The following is a 22456-nucleotide window of genomic DNA, read 5'->3' as shown; positions in this document are numbered from 1 at the left end:
CAAAGCCAGGACAGTCTTCTAATCATAGTTTGCACTTGATGGTTTGGATTGTCCTGAAGACCTCAACAGTGTTCTGACCTCGACCAAAGCTGAAATAATTCAGAGGGGACCAGCTCAACGTGATAGCTCAAAACCTAGCTGCTGAATAGTTGTATTTTGAGCAAGAAAGTGATTTGTTGCTGTTGCCAGGATGCAGGATGCCACTTGAGAAGTCCTTGTGTAGTAAAGCTAGCTGTAAAGGTTTTCTGGACATGTACTGAACTAGAGAAGGGGTAAGGAGAGGTAGGCGTAGTGGGAAGGCAAGCGAGTTTATACCTAATGTACCTTGGCTGAAAAGTCTTCAGGGCAGATAGGCATAGAAGCAATGCTACTTGGTACTGCCAACAGCATTGAGCTATAAGCCTTATAGTCCCTGGTATAATAGCATATTACACAAAGCTGCACGTTGACCATACTGAGTGAGGATTTAGTAACCTCAGAGTTGGGGCAAGACCAGATATCCAGAAAGGATGAGCATTTGATCCCCTTGTAGATCCAAAAAGCTTTCTTAGTACATTGTAGCTGACTGATTTTTAGAACCAGTTTTCTTCAGATGATGACAGCAAGTCAGGCATACTGGGATTGGCCCCGATTTGGCTCAGGTGCCGATTGTTTTCCCGTGGATACCCACTGAAGAAAGGGTTCCACTCCTGAGCCACAGAAATGTTCTAGAGGTGGAAAACTCATGAAACTGATTTTGAAGCATTCAGCCTCAACTGCAGCTGATGGCAGCTGTGGTATGCAACTCCCCCAGGACCTCTCTGGTGCAGGGTCTGTTAGCACTTCCATTTAGCAAGCTCTTATTTTCTGGGGCGTCATGTTCATTCATCATCACTCACGCTAGGCTGAAATTTGGCCAATCGTTTCAGCCTTGGGGTAAAAACATTCTTATAAACTTTAAATCAGTCATTTTGGCTGTTTTGAAGAGAGGCGTGTGCATCTTTTAAACTCTGTTCTCTTGGCAGTAGCATATTGGAAGTTTTTCCTCAAAGAGGCCGGAGGTTTACACATAATGTTGTGATGAATCCTGGATTTCTTTCTCCTAAAAATAGCCTGACTTTTTAAAACATGTAAATTGTGTAGAGCAATTAACAGAAAGTACTTGAATCCAGGTGCCCTCTTCTAAAGCAGCCCGAAGAAAGGTCTTGTGATTTGGAGAAAACTAAGTGGAATATTTATCTAATGATCACAGCAAGTGAAAGACCCATTGATACTAGTACTGGATAGACCAGGTACAGATTGTTTGAGGACAAAGGATGGCTCAAGCTAATAGAAATAACTGGACAAAGTTGTTGTGAATAGACTGCAAAACAAGGAACAGGAATGTCAGAAGCCTGGGTTAGGACTGGCAGGGTTAGCTGCACAACGCCCAAAGAATTGACACCTTTTGCTTGTGACAATGAAATGTGGCATTTGATTAAAACATTGGGGTAATACATCTTTCTCATTTCCAAAAAACACACCTCAAGGGCCAGACTGGAAGAAGGACAACAGTTAGAACTGTACAAAGGGGAATGTGTGATTTCTGTTGTCCACACATCATTATAAGTTGTGATGCTCTCACAATATATATATCTCTACTGAATCCTAACTACCCTTCTTAAAACTACTCTCCCTTAGTTTAGCATCAGGATCTTCAGTAAGAATTAATTTTTTGGTAAAATCTACTTCATCATATAATATTGATGTACAGACTTTTTGGAAATTAACTGAAATTAAGAAAACTTTTTACCACAGGGTTGTTTCAGTCCTGGGTTTCTGGGAATTTGGATAACATCCAACACGTAACAGGCCCTGTACTCTTTCAAGTCCAGACTATGCAGGTAGTTCTTAGCTACCCTGCAGAATACCTTTCTGGAAGTTATAAATTTTGTTTCAGAAAAATCCATATGCCTACTGGAAATTTGAGCTGTGTTAAGCAGCAGCACAATTATGTAGTAGAGATGTTCTTTAGTTGGATGAGACAGGCAGAACCCAAGAAAGATTCCTGTTTTATTATTCCTAATGTCCTTTTTAAGTTATTGTCTTCCTGTTTGGAGAAGATCCTTTCCAGCAGTGATTTAGCCTTCTTAGAAATTTTTGTATCTCATTAACTGCGAGCAGTTCCCAGGACACAAGATTTGGCCGCATCTCTAAGTCAAAAATGCCTGGAATCACTTGTGACAAGCAGCTCTGTGGGCCTCACTGTGCTGAAGAACTTTAGGAATGCTCAAAAGGGATTTTTTTTTTTTTTTTTAGCAGATAACCAAAAGAATTGCTGTTCCTCGGTATATACAATATTGTTTCTGTAGTATGTCTCAGAGAAAAGCAAAAAGTGAAAAGTAGGATTCTCAGCTTCTGCTGAGTGTTGAGCTGTCCAAATTGGAGATGTATCTTTGAACCCCATGCAGTATTCACATCCCTATGTTCCATAAATATGCGAGTAACTGTTCTCTGCACATCTATGTTCAAGATCAGAATTGCTGTGACTTGATTCCAGCATTATGTTTCAGATACATACAGAGTTTCTTTGTTGTCTTTTTCTAAATCCTAGTCTTGAATGGAACCAATGGGACGTCTCGGAGGTTAAATCATTGCTACAGGGAGTCAGAGGCAGAGAGGACAGCCAATACTGAAAATAGTGGAAAGATAATTAGCAATGAGTATGTTTTTCCATCTCAGTTCAATATTGTATTTGTTGCTGCAAGTCAGGCACAATACTGTGTCTTCTCTCTCCTTATCTAATCTTTCTTTAATTGGCGTATCTTGTATTGGCCTCTCATATTGTCCCTTTTACCAGACCCCTTTTGGCCTGATAGTGGTGTAAATCTGTGGTGCACAAAATACCAAGGGCAATTAATCTTCCTGTTTGGCAGATGCTACCCTCTAAGGAGCCGAACCAACAGCAAAGATAGTATCTGTATAAGAGAAGTGCAGGTTCATTTGCAAATGAAGGGTGGCTGTATAGCTAAACTAACAGCAAGCTGACTCCTCTCCCCAGACCTCTTGTGACAGAAAGTCCTAGAAGGGAATTGTCCTGAAAGAGATCATGACAGATGAATAATATCTGCAAACACCACAGTGTCTGTGAATAGTTACCTTTCCTGACAAATATATTTTTAGTTTGCCTCAATAGATGTAAGTAAAGATTTAATTTCACAATAAGTTACAGTTACAAATATAAAGAAATAGGAAATTATTTGATGACATTTTACAAGTCAGCTACAGAGTAAACAGGTATTTTGTGCATATATTTTTTGAAAAAGGATTTGAGGTTAACTTGTGAAGAAGCCACGATTTTTAAAACCTTTTAGAATTCAGTACTTGTTACTATTTAGGGGATTTCTTAGGGTTAATTATTTTGTATTTAAAAAAGCCTGATGTGGGCTTTGCATGTTTAGTTTCTGATGCAAGGGAATTAGTATATTGATTTCTTTGTTCTTCTAAGGAGAAGAAATCACATTAATATCTGTATCCTTGATTTTCCCTATACTCATTATAGCCCTGAAATCTGATCAGCCTATTTGACTATGAGTATCTATTTAAGAGACTGAATGACTCAGAGGATTTGGATTTGGGTAATGGGATCTGGAGTATTTAGCACCTTTAGGTCAGTAGTTCAAATTCAGCTCAAGCTGTCTGTGCGAGTGTGCCCTCTGAAGTCAGGCATATATGAATTAAGCTAATGGTCCCAGAAGTTGCCCTAGAGAGCCCTCTCTTCATTAATGCCCCTATCAGCAGTGTCAGGAAGAAGGCCAAGGAATGAAATGGCAGGTTATTCATTGTCTGGATTCATCTATAGCAAAGGGACAGAAGAAAGTACATGTTGCTGGTGTGCTATCTTTACAAGGCACCTGACAAAATGAGGAGACGGCAGGTTTACAAAAATGCCTAATTGCATTGTGACCTTCGTTACTCTGGATTCTGAAATAGATGAAGGTTCAGAAAGGTAATGGGCAAAATCATGGAGGGTGGATAGACTGGGACATAGCCTCTGACCCAGGAAATCTTTAAAACACTGCTCACTTGAACCTGGGAAGTTGTAAAGAGGAAAGGCTGTTCTATGCTTGTCTTATTTCTTATAACCTTTTTTCCCCAACTAGCTGCTGCCGGTGTCTGCTGTTGAGGACAGGATAGTGGATTAGGCAGACGTTTGGACTGAAGCCGTAGGTCAGATCTTACATTCTCATACCTACTGTCACATTATAGGGAAATGTTATATCATTGCAGATGAACTAGAAGAAGAAGAACAGTGTTCTGTCAGCAATAACAAGTGTTCACAAAGCAGTGTAATGTATTGGTCCCTCATTTCCCTTTTTTATTTTTGTTTAGGCAGGTGACAAGCATTATCATCCAAGTTGTGCACGATGCAGCAGGTGCAACCAGATGTTCACGGAAGGAGAAGAAATGTATCTGCAAGGTAAGGATGTCTCCAGGCCCCAGCTGCGTCAGAAATGGTAGGCCTAGGCCTGCAGCTGTTCAGACAGCTGGTGTGGAAACAGCCCATCATTAGTGGCCTTCTTAGTTCTTTGCCTGGCGACAGAGGAGCTTGTTCTCTTACTAAACGCAAACCAGAAAATCAGACTTCTTAATTCTTCTGTCACAGAACTCAGCGGTTTATAAACCATCTGTATGTTATACAGGCAAAGAGGGCGAGAGCCGTTCTGGCTTCATTACAGTGTTTGATACTTTTTCACGTGCGTGTGCTCTATTAGGGGCCATAACAGTGACTTCACAGTCCCTCCACACCTTCGTTGCCCCAAATTGTGTTTTCAAAAGGTGTATAGCAAAAATGAAATTTATTAGGCTGCCTCTAAATTTGATATCTCACAGATAGCTTAGCACACAGACTGCTGCATGAGATACCAGACAGAGTCAGTGAGTTTCATGTTCTTTTCCTCTTTATTATTTTGATCACTTTCTCTCCTCTTATGGACCAGCCTCCAAATAGTAAAAGGCAGTGGAAAGACTTCCAGAGATTGCAGAGAGCTTTTTGAATGATGGAGATCTCATTCTCCACGCACATTGTTAGATTGTGTCCTCTGCTTCTTACTCATATCTGTTTGCCTAGCCTATTTCTCTTTTATCCGTTCACGTCTCTCTTTTCATCACCATTTATGTCATTTTTGTTTATTATTTATCTTTAATTTACATTATTTTTCTCTCATTCCACAGTCACTTTTTTTGTACACTCATTTTCATCCCTGCTTTCTTATTAATATTCTCACACTCACTTGCAGGTGTTGCCAAGCACATATTTTTCCACAATCTTTTCATTTCACAAAGAATATGCTTTCTACTTGCATTGAAAAATATTTTACCCGGTCTTCCAGAAGGCAGCACTTCAACTATTAGGCTACAGTTATTTTTCTGACTTGCTGTGATTTTAACGAATATAGGTAGAAAGACATCTAATTGATTTCTCGTTTACATAAAAGCATAAGAGAAAATACAGCTACATATTGTGATTTCGCCTGTTATACTTGTGTTAGAAAACTTGCTTCATGTACCTGAAGAGACCGTAGAAGAACAGGAAAGAAATGATGAAAGGGTGGAGGCAGTGGAAATAATGAAGAGAGATTCCTTCTGGAGGAATCCCAGAATAAGTTAATATTGTTAAGAAGCAGAATTCCTTTGAAGATAACTTGTATTATTTTATAGTTTGTCCTCTGCAGCCCATCTTTCTCCTCCCTCACTTGTAAAGAGTTGTATTTTCATCATCTCATTCCAGCTGTGCACAGAATTGGATATAGAGTTGTTTAACAGTACTTTGTTGCAAGAGCAAATAGAAACTGAAAGAGGGCTGGGAAGGAAATACTGCTTTCTAGTGGTAAATTAGGAAAGACTAATTTGAAAGCAACAGGGACAGCACCTGACAATAATCTTCTTAGTTTCCTCACATCATAGTAAGAGAAAATACAGGTGGAGTTCAAGGTGAGCAGATTAATTCAGTAATGATATTAATAATAACAAGGGATGAACTGATGCAATTTGCACAAGCCTAGTAAAGAATAGAAGTCCATGTTGTTCGGGCAGGCTGTGGTGTCAATGTCTGCAGATCCCAATAAGACAGGAGGTACTAGCTCCTACTTACCCAAGGATACACTTGTGGGGGTGATATGAGAGAAGAGAGATATGTGGCTCCTTGGTCTGCCATCATTCTCTTCCTGTCTGTGTCTACTTCTGTATCTCTTGTCCTATGGCCGCAAAGCAGTGTTCTTCAGACCCACTTAGTCTCAGAAGAGCAGCACAAGTTATATTGCTTTATTACGTCCAGCTGTTTTCTGACCAAATAATGTTATTGCTGAGTGTACCCCAGACTGTCCAGCCAGAGCTTTTCCTGCTGAATTCAGCATGCTCATGAGTGTAAGGGACCTAAAAGACTTCCCCATGCAAAGCGCTCAGCTTCAGCTGAAGTGGTTAACCTGACTCCATCTAAATTGTTTCCCGTAAGGAGCAGAATAACAGCCTTCTAAGCATTTTGCTGAAATAAAAATGCAACACCACAACACTAGAACTAGAGCCAAAATCACATGATTGATAAAATAAAGGAAAATAGACAACTTCCTTCTCAGTTGTAGTTGTCCTCTCCACTGGGCATGAAAGCACCATGTGGGTATCACCTTGTGTAATAGAGGAGTGAAAGCCTGGCATGTTTGTGGTAGCTACTTCTATCAGAAATGTGTAGGAAGCCTACAAAAGGAAAAGGTGTGCAAAAACAAGCGCTGTATCTTGGGACTTTCTATTTTAAGGACGGTTTGGATAACGCTGGCAGAAGTGCTCTGGATCTCCTCACCCCAACCCATTCCCCCTACCCTACACCCCAGGAAAGCGACAAGGAAGCAGCATCATTTTCTCTTTCCCCTGGATTTCCTAGTAATATATTACATACAATATGGACTGCCCCAGAGGACTGTTACCAAGCTAGGATGTTGCTTAGCGTTTAGAGGGGTGCTTCACTTGATTCTCACACAGGCTTTCAGCCTTATTTATTGTATAAGTAATAGACTGAGTTACTGTGTTTTAGAGAGTTGTGTGTTGGATCAATGATATATGCAGAGTGAAAAGTTGCATAAATGAATATGTTGGCTGGGGCCTGCCAAGTGAGCAAGCAAACATATATTAAGAATGGGTTTAACCACAGTTTGTTGAACTATTTCCAGTAGGAAAAAGAGAGGTGACACAGCTTGAATGTTTCGAAATAGATTGGCACATTTAAGTGGATGAATTTACAAGTTGTAGTTGGCTCAGAGTTGAGGATCATGCAAAATACTTACGTTTAACTTCTCAAGCCTACTCTGTCTTATTTGGGTTTTAAGTTTTCACATATTTCAAACCACTTACCATTTTCTGAAAGGAAACTCACAACTGTTAGCTCAGTTTCACCATGAAAATGGCATCCAGACCCTCTTGCATTTCTTGTTCACTTTCAGCAGCTCCAGAATTCTCCTGGGGTGTTTCTAAAATTAGGCTGATTTGTATAAAATGCTGCCCAAAAACACAGCGATAGCTTTTGCTTTGATGATGGGGATGTTTTGGTAGAAAAGAAACCAAGGTACAGAGGAACTGAGAGAATTTTTATCAGGGCAACACAGGAAGTCTGCAACTGAATTTGAGAATTGAGCCTAAACCTTCTGAGTCCTAATTCATTGGCTTTATAGCATGAACTCCCTTCTTCCTGAGAGCTCAGTTTGTCTGACCTCCTAACCAAATCCCCAGAGCATGCTTCTCTCCTGACCTTTGCAGACTCTGTAGGGTCTTGGCTCTGAGACCGCTGTTTGTTTGCAGTGAAGGCTGTTCGTTGTTGTCTGATCGTTTCCCCCTGCCAAGTGCACAGTTTCTTCTTCCTCAGCTTAGACTGAAAGCCAAACATCTCAGACCCTGATCCAGAGTCAGTGTTCTCTCCAGTCTCCTCATGACGATGATCATGTGCTGCTGGGAAGCAAAATCATTCCTGCTGGTCTTTACTTCTGTACTGAGTCACACAAGGGCTTGTTGGAATAGTCTCCAGGGCCCCTGACCCTTACTTTTCAACTGTCTCTGAGGGAAGGGTTTCCTCTGGCTGCCCTTGAGCTAATATTCAGCAGTAGGAGACCTGGACTTGTGTTTGTTTGTTTCTTTGAGGACAGAATGAAGAGGAGAAGTTCCCTCCTGCAGACAGGCAAGACTCAGTATTGGCTTTGTGGTAGCTGGAATGAGCTTTGAGTATGACCACAGCAGCAGTCAGTATTAAAAATCAGCATAAGCTTCTGCTCAATTTCAGTTTGCTTAATACCTGCCACCGGTGACCACAGTTTGCACTCTATTCCAAAAGATAACTGAAATGGGATAGAAATACCCCTTGCCCTGACACTGCTGGGCCCTCGGGGGCAGTTGAGTGTTTACATTTTTACAATGTAAGAGAGAATCCTGTGTTTTGGGACACAAACAGCAGAGCCCTTGCTTTTTGCAGCTGCATATGCGGCTGAAAGCTGACATGAGGAAACCCTGGTGCAACAGATGCCACTGATCTTGCAGAGCACGGCGTAGAAATGATGCATGTGCCAATGGCAAGTATGTCACACTGTGATCTGGGGAGAGGCTTCTTCATGTACTGTTTTGTACTGCCTGTGTCATACTGGCCTCTCTAGCTTAGTGTAGTGGGTGAAGTTTAGCCTTGACTCAGCTGTGTTGTGAATTTTCTTATTTTTCTCCTAATGAGCTGCTTTTGTTGCCTTTTTGATTGTCGCAGGGAAGGGATGATATGAGCAATACTTTGCACTAACTGAATATGGTTAGGAAATTATAGGACCTTCCCAGAATTGATGGACTTAAAATCAGAACTTCCTTTTTATACCTTCCCTTTTTGGTGGGGTACATAAGGGAAAAATAAGTGAAGTAACCATGGCCCAATTCTTTTGCTCTAGCCCTCCACCCTGACCAGAAGAACCTTCCCTCTTTCAGCTCCAGCACCTGGTTCTGCCGTGTTTCCAGGCTGCTTGAGGCTGTTTGAGTTTTAATTAAGACTGTGCGCTAAGTGCTTTGAGAGTCTCGAACAAAGGCTGCTCTAGGTGGGTCAAGGATTTGGATTTTTGTGCTTCAGCTGTATTTCTCATGAGCTGGAATGAAATGTGAATACTCAGGTTCATACAGATCACCATTTGATGCAGTGAAGGGGTTCTCTTTTAATACCTGACTTTTTATGACCAGGGGTCATCCATTTTACTCTGAATAATTTTTTTTTTTTCCTCCCCCAGGTTCCACTGTCTGGCATCCCGACTGTAAGCAATCCACTAAGACTGAAGATAAGCTACGGGTAAGCTGAATTTGTGGCAAAGACACGCCAGACATTTTTGCACATGCAGTAACTGAACACTCAATTTTTAAGAGAATGATTTCTCATGGTTTTTATTGCATATCTGTGACCACTCTGGCAGAATAAAAAATAGCACCACTTCACAGCTATCAGTGTGCTTTTTAGGCTTGTTACCTTCACATATCTTTCAGTGAACTGCTCCAAGGACTCTGAAGTCCATCTCTTGGCCTTTGATTTCCAGCATATAGCATTATGTCATCTGGAGAAATTGTGTTCTCAATGACCAGCTTATCACTGTGTCAACCAGCTTTAACTTTACTATGTGAGACAGAATTGCGTTCAGAATGGTTGTAAGGATATTGCATCACCCAAGGAACAGACAGATTGTTTATAACAGGGCTCAGTAGTTAGAAGATGTATGGAAGGTATATATAGAACCGCTCTTGGCACCAGGCCTATATTTTCTGGTGGTTCTGCAAAAAGCCAGTGATATGGTCTCTTTGCTCTGCTGGATTTCCTTTCTCTGTAGAACAGAACAAAACAACCCCCCCTTTTATCATTGAAGCCGCTTCAGAAGTTTTCAGCAGGCTCTGTGTTCTCTCAGTAACTGAATTGTGATATAAACTAATGAGCGCTCTAGGTGGTCAAGATCTGAAGTGGAGTTCATAAAAACAGTGGTTGCTTAAGATCTTTCTCCCACTGAATATTTTGGTGGAGGATTATGAAGCCAAACCAAGGAGAAAATATAGCAACTCTAAATATCTAATGAGAGTATACATTGCTTGCCTGTTTTTTTTCTCCGGCTGTCTGGCAGTTGGTGATTCAGCAGTGAGCAATATGGAACATATATATTATAATGCACAATTTATTTTCTAGCAAGTAGGTATTAGTAAGTTGTTGGAAAAGAGCTTGAACTCTGGGTTGGGGGAAACTGCTTTCCTTTTCACTCTTCTTTTTCCCTTTTATGTTTCATGACAGCATTCCTCATCTGAATTCTTTTATCCAAAGAGTCTGGTTCTGCGCAGGCCACGCTCTGCAGAGGTTTGCTGTTGTGTTTTCATAGTATTGTTAATAGTCTTCTTTCCTGAGAAGATATTATTCTTCGTTATTGTCACCTGCTGCTCTTGCTACTACTGCCACACGGCTTTCCTGCCATCACGTGCCACTCTGGGCACCAGCGCTGTATTTTGTATTGTGTAGTGCAGTGTTGTTTGTTAACTCACACATTTTGGTTTTATTTAATGAAATGCTGATTTTTTTTTTGTTTGATTTACATGAGCTTTTGGGGCTGCAGTATTTGTCTTCCAGGGTTATAGAAAGTTTTTTTCTGAAACAAAAAATAGGTGCAAGTGTGAAGCAAATGAACATGGTAAAAGCACCTGGATTTGAAGGGATGGATAAAACAAAGTCATTTTTCATGAACAATGGTTGATATTTTTCAGAAAAAAATGCCATTAAAATATCAGTTGTTTTTTTAAGTGTTGACCAACTACAAATCAATGTTGTAGTTGAGGAAATAGTTACAAAATTTTGGATTTGGACATGTTCTGTGTACTGTCCAAAAGTATTTACCTCCTGTAATCAGGGGCATATCCATTTCAAAGTAAGGAGGTCCTCCCTGTCCCCTTCTTTCTAGACTGTCTTTCTGTTTACTTCTTCAAGCTTGCTTTGTGTTCAACTGCACTACCTCCCTCCGTTTCTTCTCCTTCACAGAAGTACTTATTTATTGATTATAACTGCTACGTGAGGGGACATATGGCTGCAATGCATGTAGGCATACCTGAGGTAGCTTTCACCTGATAATGAAGTGAAAATATGCTGAGATGGACTTAAGTGCAGACTAGCAGCAGGCAGACAGGCTGACAGTGTCCATGCCACTGGATTTCCATTATGCCTACTCAGTGCTACCTTCACATCTCTAATTGCAGCGTAGACATAGCCATATCACCAGTAAGGGCAGGATGTTTGTTTTAGATGCAGTCTGAAGAGTAGTGTTACATGGTTGAATCCAACACTGTGATTCAGTGGGAGCTAATGCATATCCTGTCCCCTTTGTCCTGTGCAGTATTTTGCTCAAAATTAACTTTGGAAGTTGCAATGCATTAACTGCTCCTAGATGTTGGTCTCTCTTTTAGCTACAGAACTATGTATAAAGTGACTACAGCTATGAGGATGCATTATCACCCTTTCTAAGGAGGAAAATGTCTCTACTGTCCTAGGCTTTATGGAATCAGATATTGGAGGCAGAGAATAGCAATCTGTAGAGCCTTTTCACTAATCTGTTAGGCCAGCTTAATGACTTTTGAAATGCTATACAAACGCTCCTTTGGCTTAGGGTGCTGTAATTGTGAGCTTTCAGTGTTGAAATACAGGAGCCTTGGGATTAAAAAAAAAAATCCTATCCAATACATTAGAAAAATATGCAAGGAAAAACAGGAGTGCCCCTTGTCAAAATAAAGGCATGTTCTCTTTCTTACTTTGTAGACTGCATAGGATACAGGTAGCTTAGGGTTAGGTGATATCCTCTTGTGTAAGCTTAATCAGTGTTCAGTTCTGTCTGGATTTACATGCTTGTTATGCAGAGTGTAATTCAAAGCAGAGTTTGGCTTGAAGTGTTCTTCTGTTCAGTAGACATAAAGATACCATCATTGCTGTTCTGAAGTACCAAACCTGGGTACTGCAGCTTCCATTGAAATAAGTGGAAGTTAGGCATTTCGCTAGGAGTTAGATGCCAAAGGCTATGCAAGAAAGAAAACAAAAAGAACGTAACAAAAATATACACTTGATGCATTATAATTGCTAATCTTTTGCTATAGGCGGCTATCCAGGGACTTCAGACTTACATTTAAAGGTATTAATTGTTTGCTAAATGTAAACAGGAACCCAGCAAATTGGCCTAACTAGTTTGGGGGAGAAAGTGTGTCTTAAGCTACGGATAGACTGTAGTCTTTTTAAAAAGCTTTTTTTAAAAAAAAAAAAAAAAAAAAAAAATACTTGTAACATATTTTGAGAAAATTGTGCTCTTTGAAAAATTTTGAGAAAGGAAGTGAAGAATAATTGAAATCTGTGAGAATTTTGCCATTGAATACAGTAGGTTCTGGACTTCCAACTTTATTTTTCTGCCTTCAGCTTGACTTACTCTTGGGTGAAGAATACATTTGCGTAAGCACTCTTGTAAAAGAGCATATGCTTTTAGCAACTGGCCTTTAATGATTATGTGCTGCAAATTGATTCTCCTTGCCTTTCTGTGTAGGAAAGGAAGAAAAATATGTTGTGACCTATTAGTGTGTCTGTGTGAGTTTGAACTAAACCTGATCACTAATTTTGTCTTGATATGTACATATGGTAAATTTTTTAGGAAGAGAAATAATGAAAGGCTGCATGCATTTGAAGGTAACACACTTGTAAAGAAAAAGGTGCAGTTATTAAAGTAACGGGCACAAGGAATGCTGTAGCATTAAGGTGCTTTATAGGTCACTGCTACTGAAAATTATCGAAATCTGCAAGACTACTGAAATCCATGCAAATCCTGTCTTTAATAAACCGTGGTTCCAAGCCCTAAGTAACTTCTCTCCTCTGTAAAATCTGGCAGTTGATTAGGCAGGTAGTCAGAGTAGCATGTGTTGTACTATGGAAGCCAAAGTCCTTGCTGTTGCAGAATTGCTTCTGCCAAGTAGAATAAATTACAGAAGAAAACACAAATTTCTAGTAGCTTATTTATAAATATAATGCACTTAAAGTAGCTGCTGAGGCTTAGAATATTTGCTTGAACTGTAATGTTGTATGTTATTAAGTGAAAGTATATTCGTTTCTCTGCAGCTACTATCACCGCCTTGCATAATGAACTCTATCAAAAAACTAAGGCAGGTACTGTAAACAACGTTGGTGATGCCTTTATTAAACAGTAGTGCATCCAACTGGCCAGATGTTCCTGGGATCACTTTTGATCTGGTTGCCTGCCCTTGTAAGCTTTTATAGAGCATGATTCTGAACATCTGTACTTTAGAAAGCCATAGCCACCACATTACAGCAGCATCTGAATGATGTGGATGGCTCTAGTGTGGATTTTTTTTCAAATAAATTACTTGTTTAGATGATGTGCCATGCATGATGAAATGACAAGCTGAGGTAAATCCAGATGAACATCCTAAGCTTTGCAAACTAATACTAAAATAACAATCAATTTGGAGCATATGCATGGGTGATATGATAATCGGGCATTGAAATTCACAATGACCCTAATAGGATGGCCATCAAAAGCATGACAGTTGGTGTTACCTCCTCCAGTCTGCAAATGAAGGTGATGAAGGACTTTTGCATTGAATACAAATGCATGAAATGAAGAACAAAAAAATAAGAGGTCTGCGATAAAGTGGAAGATAGTGAGGAATCTTGTAGATAATTTAGATACTTTGTGATCTGATTCTTTCTTTTGGCTCCTTAAATGACATGCGTGAATTTCTATTGATTGAATTTCTATTGATTCTTCATATACATTCATAGACTTCCTGTATCTAATAGACATCGCATATTAATATATTTACTACTGTTACATCCATTTGGGTGGAAGAGGAAAGAAAGAAGAGATGACTCTTGTGCTGTGAGAAAATGTGGCAGAAGACCACGCAAGGCATGTGCATGCATGCATACGCACGCACACACAGATTGATTGTAGTACTTAATAGAAATTTGCTTTAGCTTTCTGTGAACAAATGTGGTATAATGAAAAGCTCTGGTCAAATCCTTCAGGAACAAGCGTGGTCGTATAAAGGATGTTCCAGATCTGTCCAAGAAATCTGTACAAGACATAAGAGAGCTTAACTTGCTGAGTTGCTTGAGAGTAGAACAGGTGTCATATTCCTATTTTAACAGAGAAGTAAATACTATTAAATAAATGCATACATATAAAAGGAGGTTTCCTCTAATTTCTTTACACATCTGCTTCCAATAATGTATGCAAGAGATGCTCATGTAATATCTCCACTGAAGGTTAAAGGTTAAATCAGGGATAGCCATTATCCTTTTCCACTTTCACCTGTGCTCTGATTAGCTCTCCCCTAGTGCATAATATCCACCACATTGCAATTACGTCAGTAGAGAACTTGACCTGCAGCATGTCTCTTGCCTCCTGTTTAGCGTATAAAGTCACAACAGTGGTACATAGGGTCAAGGATTCTTGACTGATAATAGAAATGTAATGGGCGATGTAATAAAAGCCATGCCCAGTCACAAACTTTCAGTCAGGAGCTGTAGGCCTCCTAAGACATGAGCCAATTATGGGAACTGAAAGTATGCCAGAGGAACAGGTTATATCAAAGCGTATTCAGTGTAGGTTTGATGAGGCAAACAGCACAAATGTTTTTAAGTGTAGGGCAATTGTCTTTAGGGGAAGGTGCAAAACTGTGAAGGATTCTAGACCATATGGGAAACGTTCTGTGACAGAACAGAAATAGTAGGAAATAGTTAGCCATCTGCAATGGAAACAGCCTGTGTAATTCTAAATGAAAAGTAGGTCAAAGGGAGGCAGGAAGGGTGAGAGTACATGTAGAAGCCCTCTTTTTCACACGCTGTCTTCAGAGGCAAGTCGTAAAACTAGGCAAGACGTAGGGTTGGGAGCGAGTAGAGGAGCCCCAGAACTCCAGCTCTGCGTGGATTAAGCTTCTCAGAACAGGAACAATGTGTGTTAAGGCAGTGGCCAGCAGCATGGCATCTTGCTCAGGGAATGTGGAGCTTGGCCATAATGCGAAGGTAAAATTGATGCACACAGGAAGAATTTCAGAAAATAGAAAACTGGATTTAAGGAGGGTCATGTCTGGTTTATGGCCACACTAATGGGACGATAATGAGGGACTTGAAGCAGGAGAAAGAGCACATTGAAGAAACAGGGAAGAGGTGCTATGACTTCTGTGTCCATCTGACAACACCCACTGAATCCTGTGCAACTGTTCCTGTACTACAGGATTAAGAGCACACAAGAAAGTTAGCAGGCTTTGGTTGTCTTCTTAGAGTAAAAGACTTTACTGAATAAATTCACTGAAGTGGTTAGCACAGGCGAATTTTCCTTTGCCGAACAAGTTCTTATCAGTGAAACTAAGAGATGAGGTTAAGAGTTGTACTGGGAGCTGAGAATTTCTGATTTTCTGAAGCTGTTATGAAAGGACAGAGAGAAGAGCATTTCAGAGAGTGTGCCAGCTCAGAAGAAGACGTAACTGCCTCTAAAGCTTTTTTCCTACTAGAGAGAAAATTAGGCAGACAAAACTCTTGAAGAACGTCTGCCAAAACCAGAAGGCAGCAGAGACACCCCTAACAGTACCTCAAGTACTTAACATCGTTCCTGATGTTCTAATGAAAACAACTGAAAACAATTCTTTTCCATAGCAACTGCAACAACATGTTACATATGTCTCCACTCAAAGCATCAGTGGTGTGAAACAGCAGAATAAAAGGGGGAATAAAGGGGTTTCTCAACAACAGCCAGATTTTCCTCAGTTTAAGTCTTTTAACATTTCCCTAAAACAAGCATTTTTTTCTTTGACTGCATTATGGGAGGAGCTGAAGGGCAGCTGAGAAATTCCTGTGCTCCCTTTTGGGATGTAGGATTTTGCTGCTACAAAGAGAAAACCTGAGAAACTTGTAAAAGTCCAGCTGTGAAATGTTCTCAGATGTGCTCTGTAGAGGATTTGTGGCTGTGTTATTCCATGGCCACATCTGCTCTCTGTTTGATCTGAATCTTCCTTCTTTTGGTGGGACGTGTTCAAAGGCCTTTATTCCCCTGACCCTCCCAGAGTGCGGTGGTTTTCCTTTACCGCAAATGGAGTGAGGGAAAACTTTATGTATAATCCACAAATAGTCTTCAGCATTTTTATAAGGATAGTTCTAATAGCTTTCCTGGCTCTGAAATAAAAAGTAGAAAGACTCTGGGGGTTGCTGAAGAATCCTTTTAGGAAATATACACTGAGAGATAAGAAAGCCCCAGTAGCCTTGCTGTGTTCACGCTAGATATTTCCGGAGCAAAATCTGGGAGCCAGGCTGTAAAGCTTTGTTTCCCTTCAGTGTGTTGCTGAAGGTCCCTTATTTCAAGCTGACAAGAGGCAAGGACTGTTTACCAAGATTTAATTTTCAACGGCATTAAAGTGTCCCACTGCACTTGTGTCATCCGAGTCATCTGCTGGTGTATTGCTTTGTGGTAGGAGCTGGTTCTTTGGAGCCGATTAGGGAGCAAGAGTTGTTCTCCTCTGTGGTGATTTCCCTGATTACCCTTTTTAAAGTCTGTAATACCTAGATTCAAATACCTATTTAGATATCTAACTGCCAGTAAGAGCTGCGAGCCGAAATGCCTGGATGTGGTGATTAGCCCCTTTCCGTTACCTTGAATCATGTTCCTTAGGTGATAATCTTTAAGTGAAAACAGTGTGCTTTACCATTTTTATTTACCTGTGTCTCCTGTATGCTAGATTTAGGAGTAATTACCCTGATAGACTGGGTGACTTTTGATTGAATTAAAGGTTTTCATATTTATAGAGTTTCAAAGACCACCACATCTCAGTGATAAGTTACTTCATCTTCTCTCCCAAAACTTTCCCCAGAGAAGTAGTGACTGTTTAGTACCGATGATGTGTTGGAAAATCTGCTAAATGTATAAGAGCACTCGCTCTGTAAGAGCCTGTGTGTTCTCATGAATTTCCGTTTGCAGGACAGCATTATTAAACATCAGGACTTTGGGGAAGTATAGGGAATCATGAAATTTCAACCAATATTTTAGCTTTGGTCTTGCATCAAAATTGTGCTATAGATGTAGGGAACAGTTCTGAGCCCAGGATTTGTGGTTAGAGGGGCTGAACTCAGTTTGGTATTTATAATGGAAATCCAGTCACTAAGATGGAATATTTGGAAAGTGATGATGTGTGTGCTGTGTTCCTCTCAACAGTTTTGGCTGGGCTACCGCTGATATCTCTAGCTGTTTGTGAACTAACATTTTGGTAAAATCACCAGCAGAAGTATCTGAACTGTAGTTTGTATGGCTCCCTGCAGTGTATCTGGCAGGTGTTGTTTTGTTCATTACTACTGTCAGTCTTTTACACTATATGCTTTAAAAAAAATCTCTTTTCCCTCTCACAACACTCCTTCCCCTGCATACCTGCCTCACAAGATTGTGAAATTCGCCAGAACATGTGCATTTGTGTTGATATTTTTTTCTGAATACAATTAATTCTACGATGTATTAAGATTTCTTCATTTAAAACCCAAATTACCGATGTTAATGTCTTCGAGTGTCTCTGAGAAGTTTCCCTGTTTGTTTTTCAGCCTACAAGAACATCATCAGAAAGTATTTATTCCAGACCAGGTTCCAGTATCCCTGGCTCACCAGGCCATACTATCTATGTAAGTACTCCTTCTGATGAATAAGATGGTGATACCTTGGTTGTAGGCATGAAATACTCCATACTGAAATAAATCACTTTTATACTTGCGCTAATGCCTTCATTCTAGTGGTTAAATTGACAAAATTCTCATTGCCTTGACAGATGTAGTTTTTATCACTGCAACATTTCATGAGCAGGGCAGGCCACGTTCTCTTTAGACAGGCCTGGTAGATTTCTCTTAAGTCACTTTTGAGATTGTAAAGAGCTATAGAAGATGGGTCATTTCACTTCGTATAGATATTGAAATTATGTGAGCAAGTATTTGCACCTCAATATGCAGTTCTTGAAAGGTCTGCTGTCTGCAATTGTAGAATTTGGGGGAGGAGTGTCAGCCACATCGAAGGAATCTTGGCTGATAAAACACCTTCGGTTTCAAAGGTCAGATGTTTTGGCTGTGGAAGGAAAGGTTTTTGGTGGTGGGGAGGGTTGGTTGGTTACTTTGAAGAAATAGGAACACTGCTGAAAATAGTTAGGCAAATGCAAAGCTATTGTTATGCTACTTTATTTGTAGCTATTTGAGATTTAAAGGATAATATGATTCCTGCAGTAACCAAACCTCCTTTTTCAGTATTTTAGATGATCTCTTTGACTTCTTGGCCTTGTTATTAGTGCCTTTTGAGCCCATGAGATCTTGGAAATTAAAGATGGAAATACTTTAGCATAAGGTTGGACCAAAATTTGTAAGGGAGCATTGGGGGGAGGGGAGGTTCCATTTATCATGTATCTTCAGGAATTTCAGCGTTGTAAATGTCAGTGCCTTCTTTTTTCTTCGCAGAAAAGTCCTTATGGTCAAAAGGAGTCATCTTTTTGGCTGCACTACTCAGTTCTAAGCAGGAAGAATAGTAAATCTTGGTACTTGGGTGAATAACAGAGCAGCTCAGATTTGGTGTCTTTTTATGCATATAACCTACACCTCCAAAAACTCACATCCCTTTAAAAGTCCTTTTCCTTGAAAGTCTGTATAACCTGCGTCCTCATATAAATCACACTCGCAGATAACCTGCACAAAATCCAAAGCAGAAGTGGAAGATAACAGCTAAGGAAGGATATCATAGGAAAGCAAGTTAGTGAGAGAAAGAGAACCCATTATGAGGGAATCAAGGACAAAGGTATGTTGGGAAGAAGAGGCAGACTATAGGGCTGACTTTTTCTTCTATTATATATCTGGTAGAAGAGTTGAAAAGGAATTTGAATATTCTCTTTTATTTTTAATAAAGAAAGGCATTTCTGTAATGCAGGTAAGAACGTACAGTGATTTTTAAGTAAACGTTCTTTTAAGCAAAGAGAAGAATTAACTATCTAAAATACATGTAAAACCTATTTTCAGCTCCTTCTGATGGGTACAGCTCTCTTTGGAACTGATTTCCTATTTTGAGCTTCTGGTTCTGAATTAGTCAAGACTTTGCAGTTTTAGTGGAAAAACTAGTTAATGTTAGTCCTATGTAGTATCCTGTTAATAAGCAACTTATGGTTTAGCCAGAAGACTGGGTATAGGTTGAGTGTTGAGGGCGATATAATAATTTTAGTTGGGAGTTTGACACCTACTCCTGGCAATTAATCCTGTTTGCCTTTTGTTTCCTTTTATTAAGTTGTATATCCTCTCGTGTGCAAGGTTATAGGTTGGCTTTCTGTCTGTAGACGTCTGCATGGAATCCTCTCATAATCTCTATGATCTGCAAACTAAGGTGATGTTATCACATATTTTGCAGATGGGCAAACAAAAGCAGAGAGGTGAAAAAACTTGCCTGAGGCCACAAAACGGGTCATTTGCAGAGCTGAGATTTCCCGCTCAGTACTGGGGATTATAAATTTTTGTATTCAATCTGTATATGCAATGTTCTTTCTTTCCTAAACTCAGAAGACACTGTATGCTTTTGAAGAGGAGGTCTACTGGTGAAGAACAAGAAACGATTACTTTGTATAACATAAATTGTATAAAATAGAAACTACCAGTGCTTTCGTGTAAGTTAATTTATCTTCTGTCTTTGACCTTTAGGCAAAAGTAGACAATGAGATCCTTGATTACAAGGATTTAGCAGCCATTCCCAAAGTCAAGGCCATTTATGACATTGAACGTCCAGACCTAATTACTTATGAGCCATTCTACACTTCCGCCTACGAGGACAGACAGGAGAGACAGAGTCTTGGAGAGGTAATGAAATGACAAGCAAGCCATTCTGCTATAAGCTTTATTCAAATCCTGCTATTCTTCTATTCTCTTTTGAAACAGTTTCTAGTTGACACACCTGTTGCTGCTGCCGCTGCTGTTCAACGTGCTTTTTGTCTATTTGATGGGGGTTTAAACGGAAAAATCACGATGATGCCTTATGTGGGAAACTGCAGAATTAAGCACAGAACTCCATTTCTTACCTACCTTAACATCAGCCACTTAGCAGAGGAATAGGGGGTGCAGGCTGTTGGTGTGCGTTCTCATAACTCACATAAATATTCTGGTCTTTGGGTATAGCCAAGTCCAGAACATGAGGCAAAACCAGTCTAGTGTTGTGCCGTATACTAGGCATGTTGCTTTAAAGCAGTGATACTCACAACTGAACATGAGGAATATCATGATGTTCTGTGGCAAGAAAAGGATTAGTAGCAGCCGGATGCACTTTCTCACAAATATCAGACAGAAATATATTTCCAGAGCACTTTGTCAGACATACTGGGTAAAATATGCAATAAGTCTGCATGAACTGCTTTTCCACCTGGAAGAGCTGGTTAGTTGCAGTATGGAAATCGTTGCCTACCATTTTAAACTGCTGCCATCTTTTATCCTGCAACAATAGAAACAATCATCTGATATATTTTCTTAAATTTGTATTTAAAGATATCTTTCAGGTTGTAGGGCTTCTCCAGTTTTCTCAAGGGAACTTGCATACTTGCAATGGACTGCTAATATGGTTCCAGTGCAGACTCTGAAGCAGGTTTGGAAGTGCTGTCATGTCATTCCATCTGACAGTAAATCAGGCTTCCAGAATGGAAATCTAAATGGAAATGGAAATGGACTTACTTCCTTGTAGTCTCTGTGACTGTGCTACTGTACTGAGAGTAACTGAATTGAGTATGAAGGTGAGCTGGGGAAGAAGAAAGTACAATAAATCATTCAGACACCAGTGGTCTGAAGATGCCCAGTTTGGTGACTGATAATCTCCTCTCTTAGCCTGGTGTCATGCCCACCAACAGATCAGCAGCTTGTGCTTGTGAATCAGGGTTGCCTCAGTTTTTATATTTTGTTTTTCAGTGTTTTATAGGATTAGTCTTTTAAATTCTAAAGTGAGCTGGAAATTCAGGAGACTGTTCAGCTTAGAAAAAAGATAAGAGATTAACTAGTCAATATGTCAAAGAATTTTCCCCCTCAAATTCAGGTCAGTAGTCAACCCAGCTGATATCTGACTGGAAACCATGGAGAGATACATTGGTGACCTCTGACCAGCTCCAACAGATCTAAGCCATTTCACAAAACCATCTACAGACAATTCTGTGGCTGGTCACAGAGGAGGAACTAATCTCACTCAGAGAAAATTTGTTAATCCTAAAGGGAATGTTGCTTTCTGATAAAGCAGTATGTTGCAAGCTGCCTGCAATTATGCTTTTTGGGGGGACAAGCAAAAAGGCTTTGAGGTTTTCCTGCCCCATGTTTTCACCAGCATTGCATTCAATTAATCTTCTGTGACAGCACTATCTGGAACAAAAGGGCTCTCACCTTCAGTCCAGGAGATCTGAGTTTTCCATCAAATGCTACCACTGATTTCTGTGTCCTTGGGCAAGTCACTTCACCTCTTTGTACCTGTTTCTCCTCCTGTCCCTTGCCCTAATGAGAACACAAGCCCTTCTGGGGCAGACCTATGTCTTAGTTTGTGTTTGTACTGTGGTAAACCCAGTGACACCTTAATCTTGGTACAGCTTACATCAGTCACCATCATCTTTAAAAAGCAAAGGAGATGACATATTTAGGCATGCCAGGGAATTGCAGACCTTAAGGAATAAGCCAAGTTTACAGCCTTTTGTGTGAATTCATAGTTTGCTGTTCCATTCACAAGCAATGTATACTGTAGAGCAGTGAATTGTATAAGAATTGTGTGATTTACTATTTATAAATGTTATATAAACAGTGATAGTTTAGATTATAAACAGATCCCCCATCCATCAATACCCAATACATCATTGTATTAAATATCTCTTTTTAAGTTGTGGAATCCAGTTTATACAGACTTTGGTTTTGGGGCTAAAAACTGTGGTCCCTAACAAAGCCAGCTTCTGCTGACTTCAGCTAAATTTGTGCTTTGTTTTACTGAAGTAAGCAAAAGAATAATTTTGGCTAGGCTTTCGTTGTAGATTTAACTCACGTTTGGCACAAAGGCCCAAGAGTCTGGACTAGTATAGCCCAGATACAGGGAGACATACTCCACAGTCAGGCCCAGTTAGTGTATCCTGTCTGAAGCTGTCTTGCTGAAGACTTCAGGATCTTGTTGCATGGTTCTTCGTTCCATGGTAGGCTAAATCTCACTTCCTGTGGTCCTTTCTCAGCAAGTACTGGAAAACTGTCTGTCCTTCTGGGACCCAGAGAGCTTTGTGGTAAGGTTTTGGAAGACTAAAACCATTGGAGTGATTTAGCCTGCATTCTCTTTGCAAAAAGTTTGCCTGTGGTGGCATTAAATAAAAAAAGAACCTGAGCTCTAATTTGTGCCCCAGAAATGCCCTTCACCTTGACTAAAAA

The 22456-nt window shown here is 40.0% G+C and overlaps 1 protein-coding gene across 1 annotated transcript in view; it reads left to right on the top strand.

Moving 5' to 3' along the window:
- Positions 1-22456, top strand: part of ABLIM1 (actin binding LIM protein 1) — a 233204-nt gene that overhangs the window by 171192 nt on the left and 39556 nt on the right. The window contains exons 8-11 of the mRNA XM_064514270.1: positions 4351-4438; positions 9255-9313; positions 17618-17695; positions 19733-19888. Coding sequence (XP_064370340.1) covers positions 4351-4438; positions 9255-9313; positions 17618-17695; positions 19733-19888 — 381 coding nt within the window. The remainder of the gene's footprint in view (positions 1-4350; positions 4439-9254; positions 9314-17617; positions 17696-19732; positions 19889-22456) is intronic.

This window comes from Dromaius novaehollandiae, chromosome 6 (assembly GCF_036370855.1).
Source record: "Dromaius novaehollandiae isolate bDroNov1 chromosome 6, bDroNov1.hap1, whole genome shotgun sequence".
NCBI classification, from domain to species: Eukaryota; Metazoa; Chordata; class Aves; order Casuariiformes; family Dromaiidae; genus Dromaius; species Dromaius novaehollandiae.
Note: the sequence above shows the minus strand (reverse complement) of the source record. Positions and strands in the feature narration are given on the sequence as shown.